At 41.1% G+C, this 23,262-nt stretch overlaps 1 protein-coding gene across 1 annotated transcript; it reads left to right on the top strand.

Moving 5' to 3' along the window:
• Positions 1-925: 925 nt before the first annotated feature.
• On the top strand, positions 926-19,571 carry LOC138592513 (interleukin-1 receptor-like 1). The gene is made up of 12 exons (XM_069663341.1): positions 926-1,003; positions 6,659-6,728; positions 7,766-8,009; positions 8,134-8,317; positions 8,423-8,573; positions 12,222-12,287; positions 12,547-12,673; positions 13,173-13,315; positions 13,786-13,923; positions 14,323-14,487; positions 17,193-17,317; positions 18,196-19,571. Exons 2-12 carry the CDS (start codon positions 6,662-6,664, stop codon positions 18,442-18,444), a joined length of 1,659 nt encoding a protein of 552 aa, XP_069519442.1. The 5' UTR covers positions 926-1,003; positions 6,659-6,661; the 3' UTR covers positions 18,445-19,571.
• Positions 19,572-23,262: the final 3,691 nt, after the last annotated feature.

Below are 23,262 nucleotides of genomic sequence, written 5' to 3'. Positions count from 1 at the left end.
GATTGATTGCATAGCTAAAATATGTCCCCTTTAAAGTAATAAGTTCAAAGATTTTCATTTAAATAAATGTCGACTTTAAATCATTTTATCACCACGAGGAGCCGCCGAAGAGAACCAAACTGAGAACTACGAGATTATATCTTTAAAGAATGTTGCCAGTATATAGTAGCATCCACTACTGCAAATAAAGCAAATAAAGCTTTTCCTGCTTTAAACAAACCATTTCCATTTGGAACAACACAACAAGACAGAACTTATGTTGTTGCAACCAGCTGCAAAGTTTCCGTCCCTGTGCTTGGTCGCATGTGGGGGAGACGTATTCTTATTTTCTGAGTCACAGTTATGTCAACATGGTCGTGACAAAGCAAACTGTGTTCTGTATTTCTTTCTTGTAAATGCACCTTACCCCACTGTGTGTCACAGTTAGTTTCTGTTGAGATAATATTTAGATTTTAGCATGCAAAGGTGGGAGGATAGTGCAGCACTGCTAAACCTTTGAGCCACTTTGCCACATCCGAATCGCAGTTTTCCCCTGAAGTTAAACACACCTGTGGGGAAGTCACAGCAGCGTGTGTGTCTCAGTCCTGCATGAACTATGTTTAAATAACACCATGTATTTAACATGAAAATGAAATATCCCGGCAGTTGTAGTCCCTCAAATTTCATGTTATGTTCATCGCAAAAGTGGAGTATCATTTCCTGTTAGACCTGATATCAGTGCACACACACACACACACACACACACGCCCACAAACACTCATGTTCAGTAGATGAGAGGTTTTACAGTTATGATGCAAAGTGTGTGTAAGCAAGACGGGAAAAAAAGGGCAGGTTTTATGCAATGAATGAATGTGTCATCATGTTTAAGTGTCTCTCTCTCTCTCTGTGAGTAACTTGGCTTCCCTTTCATGTCTGATGCTGAGCTCAGATATAAAACCAAGCAGGGGAAGAGAGCAGGGCAGAGTCGCACTTCCCTCCAGCTGCCAGCACACACTTTGATGAGGTAAGAAAGGCTTTTATTCTCTACTCCGGCACTTTGTATAAATACAACTGTAGTTTTACAACACAGTTTTAAACAAAGTGTGCGTTTACTGACAGTTTACTCCAAAAAAATAAGGATAACGTGGACAGTTGACTAACATTTACTTGAATCCATACATTGTGTTTAGAGGGATTTCTGCTGAACGTATTTTTACACACATGCAGCATAAATAAAATAAATTAAACATTACTACGCTAAGATCTTAGAGGGTAAAGAAATCAGACATCCATTTATTGTGTACATCTTTTTAATATTTAAACTCACTGTATTTTAAGTGTATAATCTTTAAATAAACACCTTTAAATTAAATTCATCGCATGGACAAAAGGAAGGCACGGTTGAATTTTCAAATTTTGCAGCTTTGCAACATTTACGGTACATTATTCTTTAAATAACAAACTTCAAATTGAAGTTACTGTAGAGGTTATACTGTATCATGACGCACACAAACAAAGAGAGGCTGTCTGATTTTTTTTCACACTATGGAAACAACATTATTGCATTATAGTTTAAGCATGTTCAACATGTTTACTGATATCTTCAAGGGATTAAGTGACTTTTTAGCCTCTTTGTTTCCGTCTCCGACCTACAAAAGAAGTCGTATCAGTGCCGTGTCGAGCAGCAGGAGACAGCTCTGGTTTTCGGGCTGATGTGGCTCAGTGGTAGAGTCGGTTGTCTTTCAGCCGGAGGGTTGGTGGTTTGATCCCCAGCTCTCTCATCTACAGTCTACATGTTTAAAGATCTTTTTGATCTTTTTGCTCCTGGTGTGCAAATCTGATGACAGATTGACAGTTGGGCGCTTTGAGCGGTTGCAAAACTAGAAAAGCGTTACACACTGGACTTTTATACTGTCTGTACACTATTTTTAATTTAATACTGTAAGCTTTTTGCACTCACCAATATCCTGCACACCTGTACAGTTTTTAATTATACCTGTTCGTATTGCTTTTATATTTTTATTCTTGCTGCCTATTTTTTTATCTTATATTTTATCTTATATTCTTTATCTTATTCTTTTTCTTATTTTTATTCTAGTTCTGCGTTAATTGTTCTGCACTAAAATCACCAAAACAAATTGTACGTGTAAACCCACTTGGCAATATACCTGATTCTGATAAACTAAAGTGCAGTCCATTTAGTTTTGGTTTTTATTCGGATAAAACCTCCATTATGTGTTCAGAACTTTTGAGTAGGATTGGGAAAACTTTAATCAAAAAAACTCCCAGCAGAGGGGAGGATTACGGCTGGATTTCAAGAAAGAACAACATGTCATAAAATTGGGTCAAACATAAAACTTTTTTAAATGTAGTTTATGGAGACTTTTTAAAAATATTTTGCGCTTCAGTTGCCGACTTCAGAACTGTTTTGTCCCCATAAAAAATCCACCAAATAGCATCAATATCAAACATTTGACTAGGAGGAACTTTGATTTGTGTGGATTTTGGCGCCCCCTGTGGACAAAGCATGTAGTATGTAGTCCCATTTAGAGCACTGGTGATCTCTATTTACAGATTCTACACAATAGAATAATCTACATAGTAGGGGACGTGGATTTCTGGGAAGGCAAGTGTTCTGTTTGAACTACGCTTGTAGTCCGAGTAATATTGACCAATCACGTATCAGCAGGCTGCGGCGTATGCAGGAAAAACAGTCCATGAGGAGAGTAAAAGCAGGTGGAGCATAATCTGCCGCAATGACATCCCGGCTCCCATCAGCGTGATCTGACGACGATTTAGCTTCTAATTAATCTCTATAAACAGACATCTGCATGCTAACAGCTAAAACTGTGTCTTAGATCTAAAATTTAACGTGAGATGAATTCCCTGTGTGTCACGAAAGCCGGTCAGCGAAAGCCGGTCAGCGTTCAGATTTCCCGACTTCCACGAATGCATCCGATCGATCCGACCTTTGTTCAACAAACGAGCATTTCAAAAGTAATTTTCCTCTCCTCTTGAGGACAGACCTGACAAAGCTTGAATTTTTACTTCTTACAAATTTGCGTCATGATGTTGATATTTCGGCAAAGGTAAGACCCGTTAATAACAAGTGAATCACAAGAAACCGTTTTCCGTTTCCGCGTGCTGCATTGTTACAGAAAGAGAAGTTTGGACGCTAGGTCGTTCTCACTCTGAAAAACCAGGACAGAAGTACGATAGATTCGCTGATCCAGGATTGTAAGAAATGCGATTATTCTGATCCAGATTAAATGTTTTGAACACGTGGGCACTTATCAAAATGCATTTAGGGCATTTAGAAGTTAAAGAGGAGGCCACCACAGAGCTCAAAATAGTGTGAGTAATGCATCTACCAGGTGGCTTTAAAAATGCCCGTGTGGTTTATATGTGCTGGATGTTTCGTACTTCATCATCTCCATTTAAGCCTTTTAAATCTACAACTACACTTCGAGACCTACAGAAGCAAATAGCTGCTTCTTTTCTATTATAAAACTACCTTTTGTTTTCCTAATTAGAGGAAATATAACTTAATTTAAATTAAAAAGCCCCTAACGTCTTCACAGGAAAATGTTGTAATGGCCCGTTTTTAAGTGTTTTATCAGTGTTTTTGAAAGCTGCAGGTTTTTCAGTCTTATCAGGAGAGGAACTCGTTGCACGGCAGATAACATCCCTCTATCCTGTGCAGATTCTGATGTGCAGCATCACATTTTCCACTTGCGTGCTTGTGCAACTGCTGCTGCAGGTTCCTGTTGGCAGGGCAAGTTTTCAGCAAAGATATCCGTTTCTACCAGACCACCTGACTTTGTCGTCACATTAACGACAAAGTCAGGGTGAGAGAGATGCAAAAACATTTTAATCAATTGTTGTTTGAATGTTCGATCCCGAGGACGACACTTTTAGGCGACTTTGTTCTGGTGTCAAAAAAGTCTAAATCTTTACAGATTGTTTGGTACATTTTCATCATATCCTGGACATTTTAAAAAGAGCGCACGCAATACAGCTGAGTCAGGGTTATGAATGTTTTGTTACTTGCGGCTTGTAGTAAATTATTCTTGTCCTCAGTTTTATTGACGCTACTTATTCTGCTGGATATTTGGGTGTAACACATGAGTCAACTTTTGGAAATGCTGGTTTCTGTGGTTGCATAATGGTTGTGCTCGTTTGAGACTACTGTCCTGTGAGACCACCCCTGCCAGAATCCCCCTTGACCATCTGATGCTCTCACTGCGAAGGAAATGATTACAAACACAGGAAAACAAAAACTTATAAACAAAATTATCACAAAATATTCACCAAAGCTGAAGAGATAATAGCCATGAGTCATTTAAGATTGTTAGTTGACTAACTGACAAGTAACGAAACCTTAAAAGGCAAGTGGGGGGAAAAAGTCTGCTATATCTTTTTTTTCATAATACATAAAACATTTTTACATGTTTTCCAAGAAAAAAAGTGACTTATTATCCAAGGACGCTTATTTTTCACCCGTTGTCCATCCGACAAAACTTTCCCCACCTGTCACCGACGAAATGGATTAAGGAACCATTCTTAAATAACGACAGCAAAAAACAAACGTTTTCTAGTCATTAAGAGAAAAAATAGATCAGAATCAGCTCTTCCTCTTTTATCTTCTGCCAATTTATATTTCTAAATACTGACATTTGCTACATTTCAAAGAACTACAGTGCCTGACAAGATGCAAATTCAAAAACACATGCAAAAGACCAAAAGGCATGCAATGATGGAAACGTGCTGCAAATTTGCAAATGCAAATAAGTGTGCTGCAAAAAGCTGAAACTAATGCATTAGAGTTGCAAATACAGAAACTGTGAAGTCATAAGTGCATGAGATAAACAAACCCAGAAACACATGCACAAGGCAAAACGAAGTGCAGGAAGTGCTCCAGGCCTGTAGAAGCGTGCAGAGTCACAGGTTTATAATTTGCTGGAAAGAGAGAGAGTGTCTCTGTTGTTCATGTACCATGACTGTGGTACAAGACTTTTGTTGAGAAACAGCTTTGCTAAAGTAACCGCTCAAGTGTCGCTCCTGTTAGCTACATATCTCAGTTAGCCGTGCAGCTAGCGGTACTATCAGCTGACTCTTCCTGGTGTCGAGGCTCTAAGCACAGTGAAGTGTTAGTGTTCACTCCTCAAACTAGCACAGGGTATTCAGGAGTTCGGAGTAATCTTACCATTCAGTCATGTCCCCCTCTCTCTCTCTTGTTAATTTAAACCAGTAACACAGAGCGCCCCCTAAATGCCTGGAACACTTCTGTTGTGTTGACTCAATGACTGTATCAATGGTCTCTATTTGCTCTCATTGTCCGGAATTGATGCAAAGTAGCCCCCGTGACGGCCGCCGCCATCTTGCAATGGTGATGTCATTTGGAGCCAGAGACTGCGCAGGAAGAAGAAAATGGCAAAGATCTCGCAAGCTGGCGTGTTTAACAGCAGAACAGCTTCTTTGTGTTGGTCTGAAGCAGATATGGAAACTTCAGTGAGCATTCGGGGTTTTTCCCGAAGACACACAAAACTGAGCATGCTCAATCTCGGAACTCACCGGCTCAATTAAAGTTTCACTGACAGGTCGTGTTCATTGACCGGCATCATGTTGTCCAAAGTCAACACTGTTTGTCATAATACTTAAGTTAAGATCATTTTAGGTGGCAAAGTTATTTGTCAAGCTAGACTGACAACACTGACGCTACACGCTCGGATAGTATTTTGGTTGTCATAACATTAGCGAGCATGCTAAGGTTAGCCAACGAGCTCTAACATAAATACACTGCATGACTCCGGCATCGTGCTTCATAACCACGCAGCAAATTACGCCGGCGAACCAGCAAATCATCACAAGCATTAGCAAACATTAGCCGGGCAGGGCAGGGCGGCTGGAGAGAGCTGGGATGAAGCACTTCTGCTGCGGGAGAAAAAACGCTGCACCCGGTGAGAGAACGCTGCATGCAGGTTTTGTTTCTATGACAACAATAAGTCTGTTTTGATCCCCAAAAGCAATCGAAGGTCTCCATGATCCGCATGCCCTGCTGACGTCGATCACATTCCTGTTTGGTCAGACGGGCTTCACTAGATTTTGTGTGTACTTTGTGTTGGTGTTGTTGTGGGTGCTGTCGTTCGTTGGCATTATCCAGCTCCACGTCACAGCTTGCGTTGTCTCGTGTTGCACACTGTTGACTTCAGTGGAGGAGGATGAGCGCTCAGCAGAGGTGCTCGCGAATGTGCAGATACGTCACATTCTCTTGCTGCCAGGGAAAACCGATGGAGGAAATTGGGGAAGTGCTCAATTTTTCAGTTCCTCTACTATCCCTTCACACATTGGCAATAAAAAATGATATGCGATATCATATATACATATAGCCTAATTATTACCTAACAAGGCATTCTCTCATCCTGCTGATAGCATACTAACTACTATACTGATTAAATCTTTTAACATCCGGTGTGGGACGTTTAATAAGAAGATGGATATTAATAGCAAGACTTATTTCGAAACCTTTCAACATCACCCTGTGGGGCTGATGGGGGGGAGGCAGATTGAGGAAGCAACATTGCGTGTAAAGGTTTCATTAAGCGCTACAAAACAGGAGACATGAAGTACAAGACGCCAAACACTGTGGTTAAACTGTGAATGTCTCTGTCTCCCTCAGCAAATGGATTCTTCCAGACGTCTCCTCCTCCTCCTCATCTTCATGGTTATAACCACATCTAGAGCTGCGGGTAAGGTTTGAAAAGATCCTGCTGTAACCTTTTACCCACCATCCACCCACACATGCTGTACCATCAAAGTGCTGAAGCTGCTGCTGCACTTGAAGGATGCTCCTCTTAGAGTTACCCTTTTTGTAACCATTTCTAAATGGTGCAGCTTTTAAATTAGATATTTGTGTCTATAGTTATGTAACCTTTTTTAAGAGTCCCTTGTTCGCTTAATTTAGTCAGTTCATCCTTCAGTCTAAATTTGAAGATATTCCCCTACACTTGCAGAGAGCGGAAAAACAGCCGCTTAGCTCCGCCTACCCTCTCTGGCAGACCAACCACTGCTTAGTGATGGAAAACGCGTCAGTAACTGGGCGCCGCTTGTGATTTGTTTCGCACCAGACACCCAGTCCACCATTGTGTTACCTCATTCGGCGACAGATAGTGACTTAACAGACATTTATTAAATGAAAATCTTCAGGATTAATAAGATACCGTGTTTTTCTTTTCCCTATTTCATGAACTGTTTTATTCCAGTGTGCTGCAGCACTGAAGCAATACAAGATTGTAACAATGTCATTCTCGGTCTAACTGTACATTAACACATTATATAGCACAATACACATAATGTGCTTTTATACAGTGGCCGAGAAGTGCAAACGGGCTGCAACGGCCCCAACGATCTCAGTTAGGAGAATCGGGCTGCAAATGCAGGTCCAAAGTCCAAAGCAGGGTGGTTCTGGGAGCAAAACCCAAAAAGAAAAGCCCCTTGCTGCTGTCGACCTACATTGTGTCAGGCGCTCTATTGGTGGTCTGTCATTAAATCACTCGCTTGTCTCCCTTTCTCTCCCGTCAATAATTAACTCTTCCACTGAGCGCCCCCTACAGGCCCGGAGCACTTCTGTTGTAAAAAATGGATGTGCTGCATTTTTGTTTAGCATGCGCTTTCTGGGTTCGTTCCTGCATTGTTGCTGTTAATGCATTTGTTTCGGCTTTTTGCAGCACGTTTTTATCTGGGGGTTTTTTAACATCACCTCTTTCATTTTCTCCCTGTTTTTTAGACACAGCCGAGCCCAAATGCAAGAACTCTACGCTAGAGCGTTTTAACCGTCTTGAAGGTGAAGCATTTTATTTCCAGCCTTACAATATACCAAACAGCAATATCCCTGATGAAAACATCACGTGGTACAAAAGTAACTCAAACAAAAAGGAAATCTCCAACGAGGAAGAGCGGGTACATTACCACAGAGGCGCGCTCTTTTTCTTAAACCTTGAAATTGAGGACTCTGGATTTTACACTGCTCGGTAAGAACACTAAACTCAAGTTAGGAAGTTACATATTTTTGCTGTCCTTATAAGTAATTTAAATGTAATGCTTTAATTTTAAGTCCCTGATCTGAATCACAGATATCTTTTGCTTCTTTTCTAGGCATTACAAGCCATCAGGAAAGTGTTACATCCATCATTTAGAACTGGCGGTCTTTGACAAAAGCCAAGAAAACAAAGTCTTCTTCATTACAACCAGGGAAGGTTTCCAGAACATAAGGGTGTCGTGTCCAGATATTGCCAGAGAAACATGTGAAATACTTGACGGACAGCTCACCTGGGAGAAGGTACGGACACCTGCTTTGTTGAAGACCTTCAAACTGTCCACCTCCATCTTCTGTCCTGTTTTAAAATCTCATATCAATTTCCCTCTTTACTTTTTATGTCCGCAGGACTCCAAAGCTCTATACGGTGAACATACGGCTACGCTGTGGCTGGAAAATGCTAACAAAAGTCATGAGGGCAACTACACCTGCATCTGTACCTGGAAACACAACCAGAAGGAATACAAGACGACCGCCTCCAGGAAGCTAGTAGTTGAAGGTGAGAGGGCATTCCAGGTGTTAAGTGAAATAGCAATCTAAAATCTACAGAGGATAAGTTTGGTGGTCAACAAACCTGCTAAATGATCGTGTTTATGATAGTAGCAAAAGCTTTATTTACTATAAAGGAAAATACAATAGTTTAGAATAAGGTGAACAAGGTATTTTAAAACTTTGTTTTATTCCAATGGCCCTGACCCGTCGAGGCATGGAATCCATTAGACCTCTGAAGGTGCTGAAGTATCTGACACCAAGACGTTAGCAGCAGATCCTTTAAGTCCTGTAAGTTGCGAGGTGGGGCCTCCATGGATCGGATTGTTTGTCCAGCACATCCCACAGACGCTCGATTGGATTGAGATCTGGGGAATTTTGAGGCCAAGTCAACACCTTGAACTCGTTCCTCAAACCACTCCTGAACCATGTTCGAGTGTGGCAGGGCACATTATCCTGCCATTAGGGAATGCCGTTTCCATGACGGGGTGGACTTGGTCTGCAACAATGTTTAGGTAGGTGGTACGTGTCAAAGTAGCATCCACATGAACGGCAGGACCCAATGTTTCCCAGCAGAACATTGCCAAAAGCGTCAAACTGCCTCTGCCGGCTCACCTTCTTCCCAGAGTGCATCCTGGTGCCATGTCTTCCCCAGGTAAGCGATGCACATGCACCCGGCCATCCACATGATGTAAAAGGAAACCCGCTTCATCAGACCAGGCCACCTTCTTCCATCGCTTGGTGGTCCAGTTCTGATGCTCACGTGCCCATTGTTGGCGCTTTTGGCGGTGGACAGGGGTCAGCATGGGCACCCTGACTGATCTGCCGCTACGCAGCTCCATACGCAACAAACTGTGATGCATGTGAGTTCTGACACCTTTCTATCAGAACCCACACAAATCAATGAGCCTAGGCTGCCCGTGGCCCTGTCACTGGTTCACTGGTTTTCCTTCCTTGGACCACATTTGGTAGGTCCCAACCACTGCAGACCGGGAACACCCCACGAGAGCTGCAGGTCTGGAGATGCTCTGACCCAGTCATCGAGCCATCACAGTTTGGTCCTTGTCAAAGTCGCTCACATCCTTACACTTGCCCACATCAACTTCAACTTGCTGCCCAACATATCCCACCCACTGATGGGGGCCATTGTAACGAGATAATCAATGTCCTTCACTTCACCGGTCAGTGCTCATAATCTAATGGCTGATCGGTGTATATAAGTTAAAGATGAGTATACACCTGAGAAAATGATACATGCTACATGGCTAACCGGCAAGTCATCAGACCAGGAAGATACCTATTTGTGATATTTGTGCAGCTTTGAAATATGTCTTATTGTCCAAAATATTTAGAGGTGCTCATTTATGCATCATCAACAAGGAGTTCCTGTTAGCTGAGTGGTTTAGCTGATGTTAACGAGCTGAAAGGCTACGGTGAAAACCCCAAATTTATATCTACTTCTTGAAAGCCGTGTTTTGGATATTTATTAACAGTTAAGTTTTCAGACACAAAGATGGTTTCTAGTGGATACAGACACACGGTTTATTTTGAGTGCGTGCTCAGTGCTCGAGAGATTAAACCAGATTTCAAGAGCCGAAGCCTTTCGGATGAGAGGTGAAACATCATCAAGAACATCAACGAGTCCAGTTGCCTTTTGGATTGAGCTTCGAAATGCCATGACCTGGGTGACTGAGAACCTTCACAGACAGATTTCAAATTATGATTTATTTCTGCTTACACATGCACGGTTAAAAAACAAACAAGTAACTGTAATTATTTAAATGTTCATTTCTGGGCATTTGTATCAAAAAGGGCCACAAGTGGAACTGCAAAATCTCGCAGCTCGTCAAGAAGGTTGAAAATTACCAGGAATCTGCAGTAACTTCTACAGGAACACCATCAAGGGCAAATTCAGAGCTGCTTCCATCACAAAGAAAAGCGAAGACGGCCATGGGCACCAAGGAGATGGTCCTCCAGTTCCTGAAGAGCGTCTACAAGATCCCAACATCCTGCTTAAGGGTTAATATTATTTAAAACAGCTCCACCCAACCCAACATGGACGGTGTGACGTGTGAACAAAGAAGAACAGCAACCTTTTTCTTCAGCCTAGTGTTAGACCAGTGGTTGGATCCTTTTCTGTCCCTACCTCCCCCAAATGTATCCCATCCTGACCTTTTTCCAAGAATACGTGTGTGTTACTTTAATTTGCTGCTATTGTTCGTCGACAAGAACTGCAGACCATATTTAGTATTAGTATTCTTAACATTTTGCAAGTTGGAAGGAAAAAACAGAAGCTAAGAGACCACCAGTCTAGCTGAACTTCAAGTGTAAAATCAGTGCATTGCCCCTTTAATACTGTACTTTGTATTGTATTACAGATGTGAACAAACTCATACTGATGTAACACTAGTAACGGTAAAATCCTGTTTAAACATGCACTAATGTTCACTTATTGTAATAAAGATTTTTAACAGTACTATTTGTGTGTCTTTTTTGTGACTGTTTAAAAATAAACTAGTTAATCTTGAACCAGAGCAGTTTTTGCTGTTTTAAATCCCTCTGCTGAATTTACAGTTCATAAAGAGCAGGTTTTCCACCATCCTGGTCAGTACAAAACTAGGCCTATAAGAGCACTGTTAATAAAGTTAAACGCTTAGCAACCACCTATAAGCAACAGAGCCATGGTTACTCATGGGTTTTCAGACACAGCCTGAAAAAGATATCCTTTAGCATTGGATGAAGTGCGACTGATTTTTTAACCTCCTTCCATGTCAACCCATCCACAACAATTTTGGATGCTTAGAGCGACTTCTCAAAACGAAGTAGTAGAAAGACAGATAAAGTCTGTTTGGGTTGAGGCGAGAAAAAAAGTGAATATTTTCCATCCATCTTACACTTATCCTGGGTTGGGTCACATTGGCAGCAGGCAAACATTTTCCAGTTCCTCCTGTGGGTTTCCGAGGCGTTCCAAGGCCAGATGGGACATATAAATCCCTCCAGGAAGCTCTGAGTCTGCCCCGAGGTCTCCTCCCAGTTGGACATGCCCAGAAAACTTCCACACGAAGGCGCCCAGGAGGGATCCTAATCAGATGCCCAAACCACCTCAACTGGCTCCTTTTGATGCGAAGGAGTAGCGGCTCTACTCCGAGCTCCATCCGGATGTCTGAGCTCCTCACCGTATCTCTAAGGCTGAGCCCAGACACCTGGAGGAAACTCATTTCGGCCTCTTGTATCTGCGATCTCATTCTTTTGGTCACTTCCGGTGGCATAGACATCGGGTATAAATGCATAGATCATTACCTCTCAGATGTACGTCGCTTTGGACAAAAGCTAAATGAAATAGTAACACTGTAACTACCCAAAGCTCACGACTATAGGTGAGGGTTGGAACGTAGATCAACTGGTGTCCACCGTTTTTTGGCAGAGAACCATGGCCTCAGACTTGGAGGTGCTGACTCTCATGCCAACCTCTAAATAATAAGTTGGAAACCATAGTGTTGGAAAACCACCCTACAAATATTTCACAAAAACAGATGAGAAAATCTAGTTTGTTGTGTCATACAGTAGGTTACAGATATAGCATTGCATTGTGACTGTTCTTAAGTCTCAGGTAAACAAAAGCGCACTCACTGATGTGTTTTACTTTTTCTCTCTACAGCTCCAGTTGTCCACCAAAAGCTAGTTATCCTCTCTCCGACCACCAAAGAGCAGTTTGCTGATGAAGGTATGGAAACTTCGCCTAATAACACCATGCTGTCATACCACCAACTGCCAATACAACCATGCCTTTATCCACTTGTCCGCTAACTTTCAGTGTTCGTTGTTAGAAATGTACTCGACTGTACTGCAATGTTATATTTGGACCTGGTCAAGAAATAAGATATAAGTGGAGTCTCCATTAATTGCTGTAAGACTTTTCAGGATGATCAAAAACAATGAAGGGTAAATATCTCTTATGAAATATGTCTTGTTGTTTCTACCAGGCGTAGAGATCAAGCTGAACTGCTCTGTTCGATGTGGGAAAAACGTTGGATCTCAATGTCGTGCCAGCTGGCTTATTGATGGGAACCCTATTAATCCGACTGATGGATACAATGTCACCACCCAAATGTAAGCCTGATTAAAACCAGACCGGGACACCATACAATGTCACCACCCAAATGTAAGCCTGATTAAAACCAGACCGGGACACCATTTTAACATTCACACACTGTCATCAGCAAGATTTAGTCAAAGAACAAACTGTACTTTGGCCGTAGGCTGCACTTTATAGCAGCATGTTTAGCATCTTTGTTCAGCGTCTTAGCATGCTAACATTTGCTAATTAGCTATCCACACAAAATACTCATAAGGATGTCATTAGTTTTAGTATTTAGTCACTAACCAAATTGGACAAGTTGAAATGTTAAGTAAGATAAGAGCACTAGATGAAAAAAAAAAACTGGGTAGACAATCTATCAAATATTAATTGAGATATTTCAGGCTGGACCAAGAGTGTGGACCCAACCCACACTAGCATGTTGCATTTCCTTGCACCCTTAACTCTCTATAACCATAATGAATTGCTTACTCCTCTTTTTAATGAACCAAACTCTGCGTCCTTTGTTAGAGGGGACCTGACAGATGTCACCATCGCCACCGCAATCCTGACCATTGAAAAAGTTTCTGCCAAAGATTTCCAGGCTGAATTCATGTGCAAAGTTGATGGACTTTTCGAAACAGTGAATTCTACTTTAACTCTAAAGCCGGGAGGTAAGTGGCAGGATCATTGCTTTTTGTCCAACACAGTCACACAGCGGCCATTTTTCTCTGGTGTCACGCTACAGGTGGAAAGATCAAATACTGTAATTTCACCGCCTCTTGATTCATCATCATGTAAGGCATAAAGAGCATAGATTCATAGCTAACAGTCATGTAAGCTAGCTAACATTTTAGCGAACAGTCAAGTTAGCTAGCAATTTGTTGAAAACTAACGTTAGCTGATCTGACTTAGCTGTCCATAGCTAATGAGTGATCAAATTGTATGTGTCACTCCAGAACTATCCACTGTCTTTTTAGTTGTTGATTAATCAGGAAACGGTGAAATAAAAGTGCGTCATCAGAGGAAAATTGCAGCCTCGTAAATGTTGTCAGAAATTGCTTCCAATGTGAAAAATGCATTATTCTTTGAAAGAAAACATGTTTCTGTATCACTCAACTGTTATTTTGTGTTTGTTTTCCAGAGTCTGTAACTCCACTTATCATCGCAGGATTGTCTGTGTTGTTCTTCTGTGTGTTTGTCGCCGTGGTGATCAAGTACTTCGCCATCGACCTCGCTCTCTTCTTCAGGCCATACCTCCCGCTAGGTCGTCATGATAAAGGTTAGAAAGAAGTTACAAAAAATAGAAAATTGTTTAAAAAAAATTTGCATGGAAAAGTCTTAGTCGAATGTCATTTGTTGACTGCTGGCTACACTGGAAGCCCGGATGATAGCCGATGGGTGCCAAGATGGGCTGTCCTGCAGACGGAGACTAAAACAACAGTAGAGTGAACCAGATAGCGGTCATCACAGTAATATTTAGTATCAGATGCACAAGACAGGGTGTGGCGAGAAGGTCATAATGATCTCAGAGAAAAAACTAAACTGAAAGGACTAAAATGAGAATAATCTTGACAAAGCAATAGAGACTCAGGCTCATGGATAAATATACATGGACAATGACAAACCTACCTACTTCTTTAATTCTGCACAAATCAAATGAACTTGTTTGTATTCCCAGATGCGAGGGTGTACGATGCCTACGTTATTTACCAAATGCAAGACATGGACAAGGAGAGTGAGGACATACTGTGTTGCTTCGTCACAAAGAATTTACCCTCGGTCCTGGAAGAAAAGTGTGGATATCGACTCTTCATCCACGGGAGGGACGACATACCAGGGGAAGGTCAGCATTTCTTTCTTTTGTTGGTTTATTTTTTGGAGTTTTGGACACAAAGGCCCTAAAGCCCAGTTCAGATCAACGATTCGCAACGCAACAAAACAGTTTTAGAATGTTGCAGAGAAAATTGCAGCGACGTGAACTGGTTAGTTGCAGAGCATCTGAAGCCAATGCATAGAGTTGCAAAAGATTTGACTTGTCAAAACTCCAAATCCAGTTTTAGAACTGAATGATGTCGCTATTTCACTTCAGCCAATCAGGAAACAGCAGAAATTGGCGTAGGCACCAGCGCTGCAGTAGCCAACGACGGCTCCAGATCCTCTCTTTCCTAACTCTCTGTCTTTGACGTTTATTAATCAATGTTACAGCTAACATTGCGAGCATGTCACTGTCACTATCATCCACTTCTTTTTATAACATAACAGAAATCCAGCTAGTTAATTAATGTAACCTAGGCCTAATACTAACCTTAAATAGTATTAACACAGAAGTAGTGGGGTATGTCAGTGCGTCGTTGCTATGGAGACAGTCAGCTGTGTCCGTGTGTGTTCCGTTACGTTGCTTTGATGTGAACGGCCCAGTTTTGGAACGTTTATGATCAGATGTCGAGGGATTCTTTTGGCAGTTGCATCCAGTCTCGCTGCGAATCATTGATCTGAACTGGCCTTAATATGCAACCCAGTGTCACCAAAGGTCCTCACATAGTCACAAAATACATAGTGTGTTGAGTTTTGAACATGGACAAGATTTCTCTTCTATGTTCAGTAGAAATTCCAAACTAATGTACTTAACTTGAAAGAATATTTCCTGCACCTAAGACAAACAATTTAATAAAGTGACTTGTATTTAGTCCCCTTAGATGTTGTCTGGGTGGTGGATGAATCACACAAACGTAGACTTTCACACTGGAGACTACAGGACTCAAAACAGGAAAACAGGACTCAATCCTGTGTGTGACCAAAAGTCAAAGTTCCATACCAACTTTTAACCAAAACAACGACCTTTCAACTACACATAACCAGGTTGTTTTGGGCCTAAACAACCAAAAGGTTAAGGAACAGATCAGGGCTACAGTTATGTTGACTACGAGAGAAGCAGCAGTCTTCTGGGTGAAAGAGAAATTTGTAAAAGAAATCTATGTAGAAACGTAATCTATGTCACTGCTACCTCTGCGATCATGCAGCCCGACACAAAGAGGCTTTAGTGTTCAAGGTTAGTTTGATACTCATGCTGGACACAAACTTTCTAAAACAAACAACAGAAAAGGCTGTCCTCAAAACACCTCATCAAGTGTTATAGAGGTTCACTCCCTCAAACTTTGTTCTGTTCTAGCTTTCTGTTACACCTTTCACATGGTGTCCATGACGTATTTAAGGGCTTTAGATGTTTTGTGGACCAACTCTGGGGACACGATGATGTCATTGTAGGAATGAAGTCATTTTCTTTTTTTTCCCATGTGGATGGTGGTTTTAGAAATAACAGGACTTTAACAGCCGTTGGATTTGGTCAAATAGAAACTTAATTAAAGTAAATAACCAACATGTTCATGCTCTCTAAAAGGGTCCTTTACTATGGAAGCCCTTAGCGGACATGCATCCATCCCGTGAGTCATTTCTTTGCGGTTTGCGGTTATCGGGGTAACTTCAGGGTTAACTCCGAGTTTTAAGTACTGTGAAGGTGGTTCACTTCTTACCGGGGTAGATCACCATGGTAACTTATGCTGAACAACGTACTTGCTCTGGAGCAGGTTATGTCCGAGATAAGAGATTAACCTGAACTCATCACCACCTACTGACCAATCAGGTCTCTTGATTCAGGAGCTCTGTGAGCAGATCGTGAGAGGGAGGAGGGAGAGAGAGCGGTACAACACTTCAGCTTTACCGTAGGAGTTTTTAAAATGTATTTTATGAAAGATATTCATCGTGTTCTACTGATGTACATCTACAACAGAGACTGATAAAAACACTGAAGCCTGAAGTACTTTTGGACAGTAAGCATTTATACAGCTTTAGATTGTGGATTTATTTTATATTTGGTCATGGGTCCGTTTGATACAGCTGAGAGAATAAGGTCTAAATTTGCCACTAACAAAAATACATCTGTGCAACGTATTAATCTCATGTAGCACACGAGTGTTATAATATATGGTGCTCTAATGATGAAGCAGTGATAATATTATATTTGCACATTTACACAGTCTGCGTTTTTTTCTATTTGTCCTTCCTGCATTCGGTAACTTCTTCATATCTTTCTGAAATCATAGTTTGCTCTGAGTTTGTAAAATATGCCGATCAGCTGACGGGAGACTCGCCCGTGTTTAGATCGGTCGTTTGCTCCAAACAACGGTCCTTTCATGTGAACGCGCTGGGTTGACTGATCGAGTTGATAACCAGCGTCGTGTGACAGTTTAGCGCGATCTCCTTTGTCAAGTGAAGCCAGATCAGGAAAAGAGACCCTGGGTATGTTGAACTCACTTCATAGTATACCCCCCTGGTCTAATCATCCTGTTATCATGAGAAAATAAGCTTTGTTATCTCGAGATAACAGGAAAAAGGACATCGAGATAACTCTTTATCACAAGGATAAAAATGTATGGATGCATGTCCGCTAAGGGCTTCCATACTTTACAGCACCTTGAGATGTTTCAGAAGTTGTACCAGCCTAAGGAGACATTTTTCAATCACTTCATAAACTATTGTCTGCCCCTACAGACCGCCTGGAGCTGGTGGAGGACCGCATGAAGCAGAGCAGGAGGCTGATGGTTGTCCTCACCCCGGGGTCAGGGTCCAGTCTGGCCTCGCCTCAAAACTCAGTGATCGGAGGGTTTGACTGGCAGGTAAGTCTTTGACTAACCTAGGAACAAGATTGAAGGCTATTGTTGTTATTTTGAAGTGGTATTTTTGTAATACTTTTTACATTAAAGTGACAAATAGTGTAAAAGTACTAAGGACATGCTAATAGTCTGTCCAAATTGAATGTAAGAATGTAGGAAAAGATATATTTTCATGGTTTGTCTCAGGAGTGAACAGCTTTTGATGAATCCCCAAACTCAACCCAAAAACAGTAGACGGTATTTAATAAGAAGAGAAAAATGACCTCTTGATTTTCCTGGCTGACGGTCGCTTTCCTTTTCAGACTGTTTGCTTCATCTGAGCGTCCAATTTGTTTCTTTTTCTTTGGATTCTCACTTCTTGTTGAAGTTGTATCTGTAGTCATCCATCTTTTCTTTGTTTGTTCAGCCATAGTAGATTACTGTTTACTCGCAACACTTGCAGAGAGCGGAAAAGCAGCCGCTTAGCTCCGCCTACCCTCTCTGGCAGACCAACCACTGCTGGCTGATGGAAAACGCGTCACTAACTGGGCGCCGCTTGTGATTTTTGCCGCGAATGTCGCCACAGATACCCAGTCTGTAATACTGCAAATGCAAAGGCTTTCATCAGTAGGCCATAGGCTCAATCACCATTGTGTTACCTCATTCGGCGATAGATAGAGACTTAACAGACAAAATTAAATAAATCATTGCAGCAGATAATGATTGTTTTTGAATCATCTTGACATAAGAAATAAAGTCTTAATCATCACAGGATGGTTAACCAACTTTCCATTAAATTACAAAACTTTTATTTTTAAAGTAAAATAAAAACATTATAAAACTTGTTCATTCTTGGCTTTTATGTGATTTATAGTATAAATCTGTTATTGATCATTTTCCAGGTTGGGCTCCATCACGCGCTGGTCCAGAGGGAAATGAGTGTGATTCTGATCCAGCTGGGGGACGCTGGACCACAGAGATACTCGCATCTTCCCCCTGGCTTGCAGCACCTCATTCAAAAGAGCGCCCCCATCAGGTGGCAAGAGGACTCACGGGGTGCTTCAGCGTATAACTCGTGCTTCTGGAAGAGAGTGAGATACTTGATGCCTGCAACACCAACCAAAAAATCTCTACCGTCTTCGATTGTTTGAGAACATTATGAGGATTTGACAGGATTTTCAGGAACACACACTTTAAACAGACGTGTCAAAAAGAAGGAAATAGGTCCAGATAAACTCATAGGTGTGTTTATTACTACATGAAAGCATGTACATTTCATTGCTTATACTTTGCTGATTAGAAGACAATATTAAAACCACGGGATAAAAATGCACAAGGAAAGTGTGATATAATTATAAATGTAAATATGTACAACATGAGACCAAAGGGAAAGGAAAGACCAAAGTGTTTGTGTCTGCATGAAATGAACGATGCCACATTTTGAAGTGTACTATGTTCTGACTGGCATTTTTAAGTTGTGTATGAATGTGGTTTCATCTAATCTTGATCCATGCGGTCACCTTTCTTTAATGTTATTGTTATGCTCCAGATATTTTGCCTCAGGTTGTCTGATGGTATGTTTGTGCCTTTAAACATCTGGAAACAGTGGAGAGTTGTCTGCATTGTAAGTGACTGAATGTGTGACTATTTATATATATTTACCTATTTGTTTGGTTGTATTTAATATTTTTGTTATGAACTTTTATTTTGAAATGTCTTCGAGTGGTTGTGTTTATTAAGGCTTTTATTTTTTACAGAATACCTTCCTGTTTTTATTATCAATGTATTTAGAAAAATCTAAGTTTTAAATAATTTATTTTTTTTGTTTGAAGTTTGTTTGTTTTTTATTTTAAGAGTTTAATTGTATTTTTGAAACTGACGTCAAAGTGCAGGAGTCTTATTTTTATTATGTCTGTTAATTATAGAAGTTCCTCCTGGTTCCTTGTGCCTTGTTATGCTAACCTGATTTCTGCTGATGTAAATATTGAATTAATAAGTATAGACAGTTTCAACCTGTATGAGTTCATACCGCTGTGTTTCAGGAATATACAAGCTGGGTAAAAGCGGTTTTCCCAGCCCACCTCAGCTCACTTATCTGCTCCAATTTAATTTTTTAAAGAGTATATTTGTTCTAATATTAAATATGTTGAATGTAATGTTGCAACTGTTATGCATTAGAGGGAGCCACAGTTCCTTGCTACTGAACTCCACGCTGTGGTCCTGTAAATGAGCTTGGGAGGCAAAAGAAATAAAGTCATGTGACATTCTGTTTCTGGAAGCTGAGAGGATAACTGACTGCCATTTATTTACACTGTATATAGTGTTAACATGTGCATTAATACTCCCTAACAATGTCTGTGAAAAGAAACTAGTATTCAGAGGGCCTGGTTTGTAATATTTTCTCACATATTTACATTTAAATACATAAATTCAGACCTCTTTGCATTATTCTCACTTACAGTGCTGCATGCAACAAAACCAAAAGTCACATTTGATCATAATGATTTCTCTTTAACCACTTTATCATCAGTATCACTGCAAATTCTAACATGTCAGTATTTTTATCACAAAGAAACGATGTATTAGGCTTATTTATTGAGCAATTACTGTATTTCCAAATGTATTTTATTTAGTCCTGATGATACTTGAAACATGGACAACAAACATGGAAAAAACGAAATAAGAGAAACTGTCTCTGTGTTAAAGGGAATAGTTGCATATATGACTCTTACAATTACTGCAAAACAATAAGAACACATATGACCCGTATCCGCAATTAACTTGTGTGTAAAATGTGTAGTGTTGTTTTATAGTTGGACCTTCAGTTGGTGCAAGAAACATGCAGACACGGAGTGTGACTGACTGCTTGCAGTTGCGGGTTGTGGCCGCTGGGTGGAGACAGTCAGGCGGGAACAAAACGCAAATGTTCACTACCTCGCTGTTCCTCTCTCTGTCACTCACACATACACACACACACACATACGCACACACACACACACACCAGCCGCAGGTAACTTGTCATATTGTATTTTTCGACATACAGCCGGCACGTCATTTTCTCTCCTCTGCACGGTTTCCAGGTGAGAGATGGAGGATACATTCAGGACGGAGTGAGGGACATGTAAACGTAAGTAGTGATCTGTCATTATCTTGAACGTAACGTAAAAACCCGAAATATAATTCTAATACGTTATATATTTTAGTGCTGAACTAAATAAAACACCACATAGTTGTTTTTCACAGATGATGTAGGGAATTAAAAGTAAACTGCAGTCAACTTAAAGTATGAAACATCTTACCAAGTGTTGTAGACATAACAGAAGTAGTGAAAACAATACAAGCTTAATACAAGTTAGCCATAATTGGTTTATTGTCTATTAAAGCTACTACTGACCAGCTTACTTTTTCAACAGACACACTTCTACACAACAGTGTTTAATATTGATGAAATATATCGGTGAAAGGTATAGGAAAATACAGCAGCGGTGAAGATTCATTCATTTATTTATCTATATGCAATGTTTTGGATCTTGGGAATGAAGTCGAAATGTTGAGAATCAAATCAAACTTTCAGTTTAAGTCCCAAAGTTCAGGAAAACCAGATGCAGATTTAGTTTGTTTGTATTTTAAGGTTTTAAACTTTATTTCCACTTCAGTCTCTGCAGGGGGGCTGGAGCCTATCCCAGCTCTCATTGGGCAAGAGGCGGGGTACACCCTGGGTACTGTATACTGTATACTACATACTAAATACTGCGTTCGGTGGTCGTATGTAGAAAGGAGCTGTTGCAGTACGCCACGCCAGGCGCCAGTTTCCGGTTTTGGAAAGTGGAAGTCAACAATAGCCCGCCAATAGCAAACAGCCGCTTCTTTAGCTACAGCGCCCCCTTCTGCTCTTCAGGAATGCTGCTGCCGTCTGCCATTTCAACCGCTGTTGTGACGTTCCAGCGCTTTGCATTGTGGGATACAGTAGGCTTTTGTTTGCATACTACCCTTTTGGCCAAATCAGTACGTTCTGCTCGTATAGTATGTAATATCCAACACAGCCATAGAGACAGAAACGCTCTCATTCACACCTACGGCCAATTTAGAGTCACCGAACCTAACGAGCAACGAGCCGGGAGAACATGCAAACTCCACACAGAAAGGGCCCTTACATCCAAACCGGGAGGCAACAGCGCTCACCACTGCACCACCGTGCAGCGTTACGTAATTTTCAAAATGCAAAAATTGAAAAAAAATCCCTCCGGTTTATTTTTTCCTGCCCCGGCACTAAAACTGAAAGTTTGACTGAATACTCAATTCCTCTTCTCGTGTATTTTCTTAAGCGTGGCCCCGACACTCTTCTACAACCTGCACAATTACTTAGAAGTTAGAGATGTTTGACTTGACTGACTTACCTTACTATCGCTGCACACAATGCAATGATAATGATAAAGACTTTCTGTCTCAACGCCGTCACTGTGCGTGATTTAGTTTAATGAAACGTCACTAAACAAGTGCAGCTTGCTCGTCTTTGTGCTTACATGCAAAGTGGATGTTTTAAAGCTTAAACACAGCAGGCATTTGGATTATGACGATGACATCTCATCAGATGTGACTCAGCCACAGCTGACCACAAAACAATGAATCTCTTCCAGTTGACAGCTGAGATGATGGGAAACAGAAAAATGATCTGTCCTGACTCATTTCCTCCCCGAGGCGCCTTATTCGCTGTATTCCTTTTAATCAACAGTGTCATAATGTATTGAAAGGTGTGGTTCAGTTTTTATAGTGCTGTGGTTGTTGAGATGAGAGGATAAATCCTCCTGCAGTCCTCCTTCTCAGACACTGAAATATGTGAAGAAAAGAGGTACAGTAAATGAAGAGTTAAGGGTTCCTTCTTTCCCACAAAGTATTCTTCATATCGTGGGTATCCGTGTCGGAAAGGGAAAACCAGCAGGCACGGGGGCATGGACGATATTTCGCCTTCACAGCTTTGCTAGACCCGCCGGAACAGCTTCTCTTGTTGTCAGGGGCCATTCCACTTTACCAATGTGCTTGCTAAACAACTCGTTAGCTTGCTAAACAGGTGTACGTTCGCTGGCCTAAACATGGCAAGCAGCTAATTAGCGAGCTACACAAGCTAAAACCTTGTTAACGATGCCTTGGGCAGGGCTCACCTCCAGGCAGGCAGTCATATCTCTATCAAGGGTCCTACAGGAAGCAGATTTTGCGAGGTGAAGTGCAAAAAGATTAAGGAGCAGAGACCGCACGGGGTCTTTTGAAGTCCCAAGGGAAGGCGGGACTTCCCTTACCCGCGACAGTCTCAAAGTTCTTGAGGTTTGTCTCGCGAGGGCGTAATCCCCCCGTCTTGTGGTTTGTGGTGAGTTTATTTCAGACGGAAAAGAAGGACAAAAAGTTTACACACTCTCTTAAATTGTTTACAGCTTTAATGGTACATTCGCTGTCATAACAGAGATGTCCTGATACCATTTTTGTCCAACCAGTACAGATTGTGATACCTAGATTTCTAAGTATTGGCAGAGTATTGATACAGTTACAGTACTTAAGCAATTTAGGCAGTCTAATTGTACTCTGATTCAGTGCTTTCTCTTTTCATATTGAAGACTTTTACACATATTTCAGTATTTTTGTCTTTTGTTATTGGTACTTTTACTGAAGGGAAAAATCTAACGTAGCCTGTTACGTTGATTTGAAGTGGGAATAATCTCTTTTTGAATCTGCAGTTGGACAGTCAGACTGCTAAACCTGTGTTTCAGCTAAGAGTTAAAGGTGTCGCGGCACCTTTGACGATGAACGGTAATTGCTTGCCAATAAACTTCCCAATTTAACCAGATGTCCACGGTTGGCTCCGGTTGTAACTCTTGATTTTCCTGGCTGACGGTCGCTTTCCTTTTTAGACTGTTTGCTTCATCTGAGCGTCGAGTTTGTTTCTTTTTCTTTGGATTTTCACTTCTTGTTGAAGTTGT

The sequence above is a fragment of the Semicossyphus pulcher genome, unplaced genomic scaffold, assembly GCF_022749685.1.
Source record: "Semicossyphus pulcher isolate SPU_LCO1_2020_fin unplaced genomic scaffold, fSemPul1.0.p SCAF_15, whole genome shotgun sequence".
NCBI classification, from domain to species: domain Eukaryota; kingdom Metazoa; phylum Chordata; class Actinopteri; order Labriformes; family Labridae; genus Semicossyphus; species Semicossyphus pulcher.
This window is presented reverse-complemented; position numbering and strand designations above follow the sequence as displayed.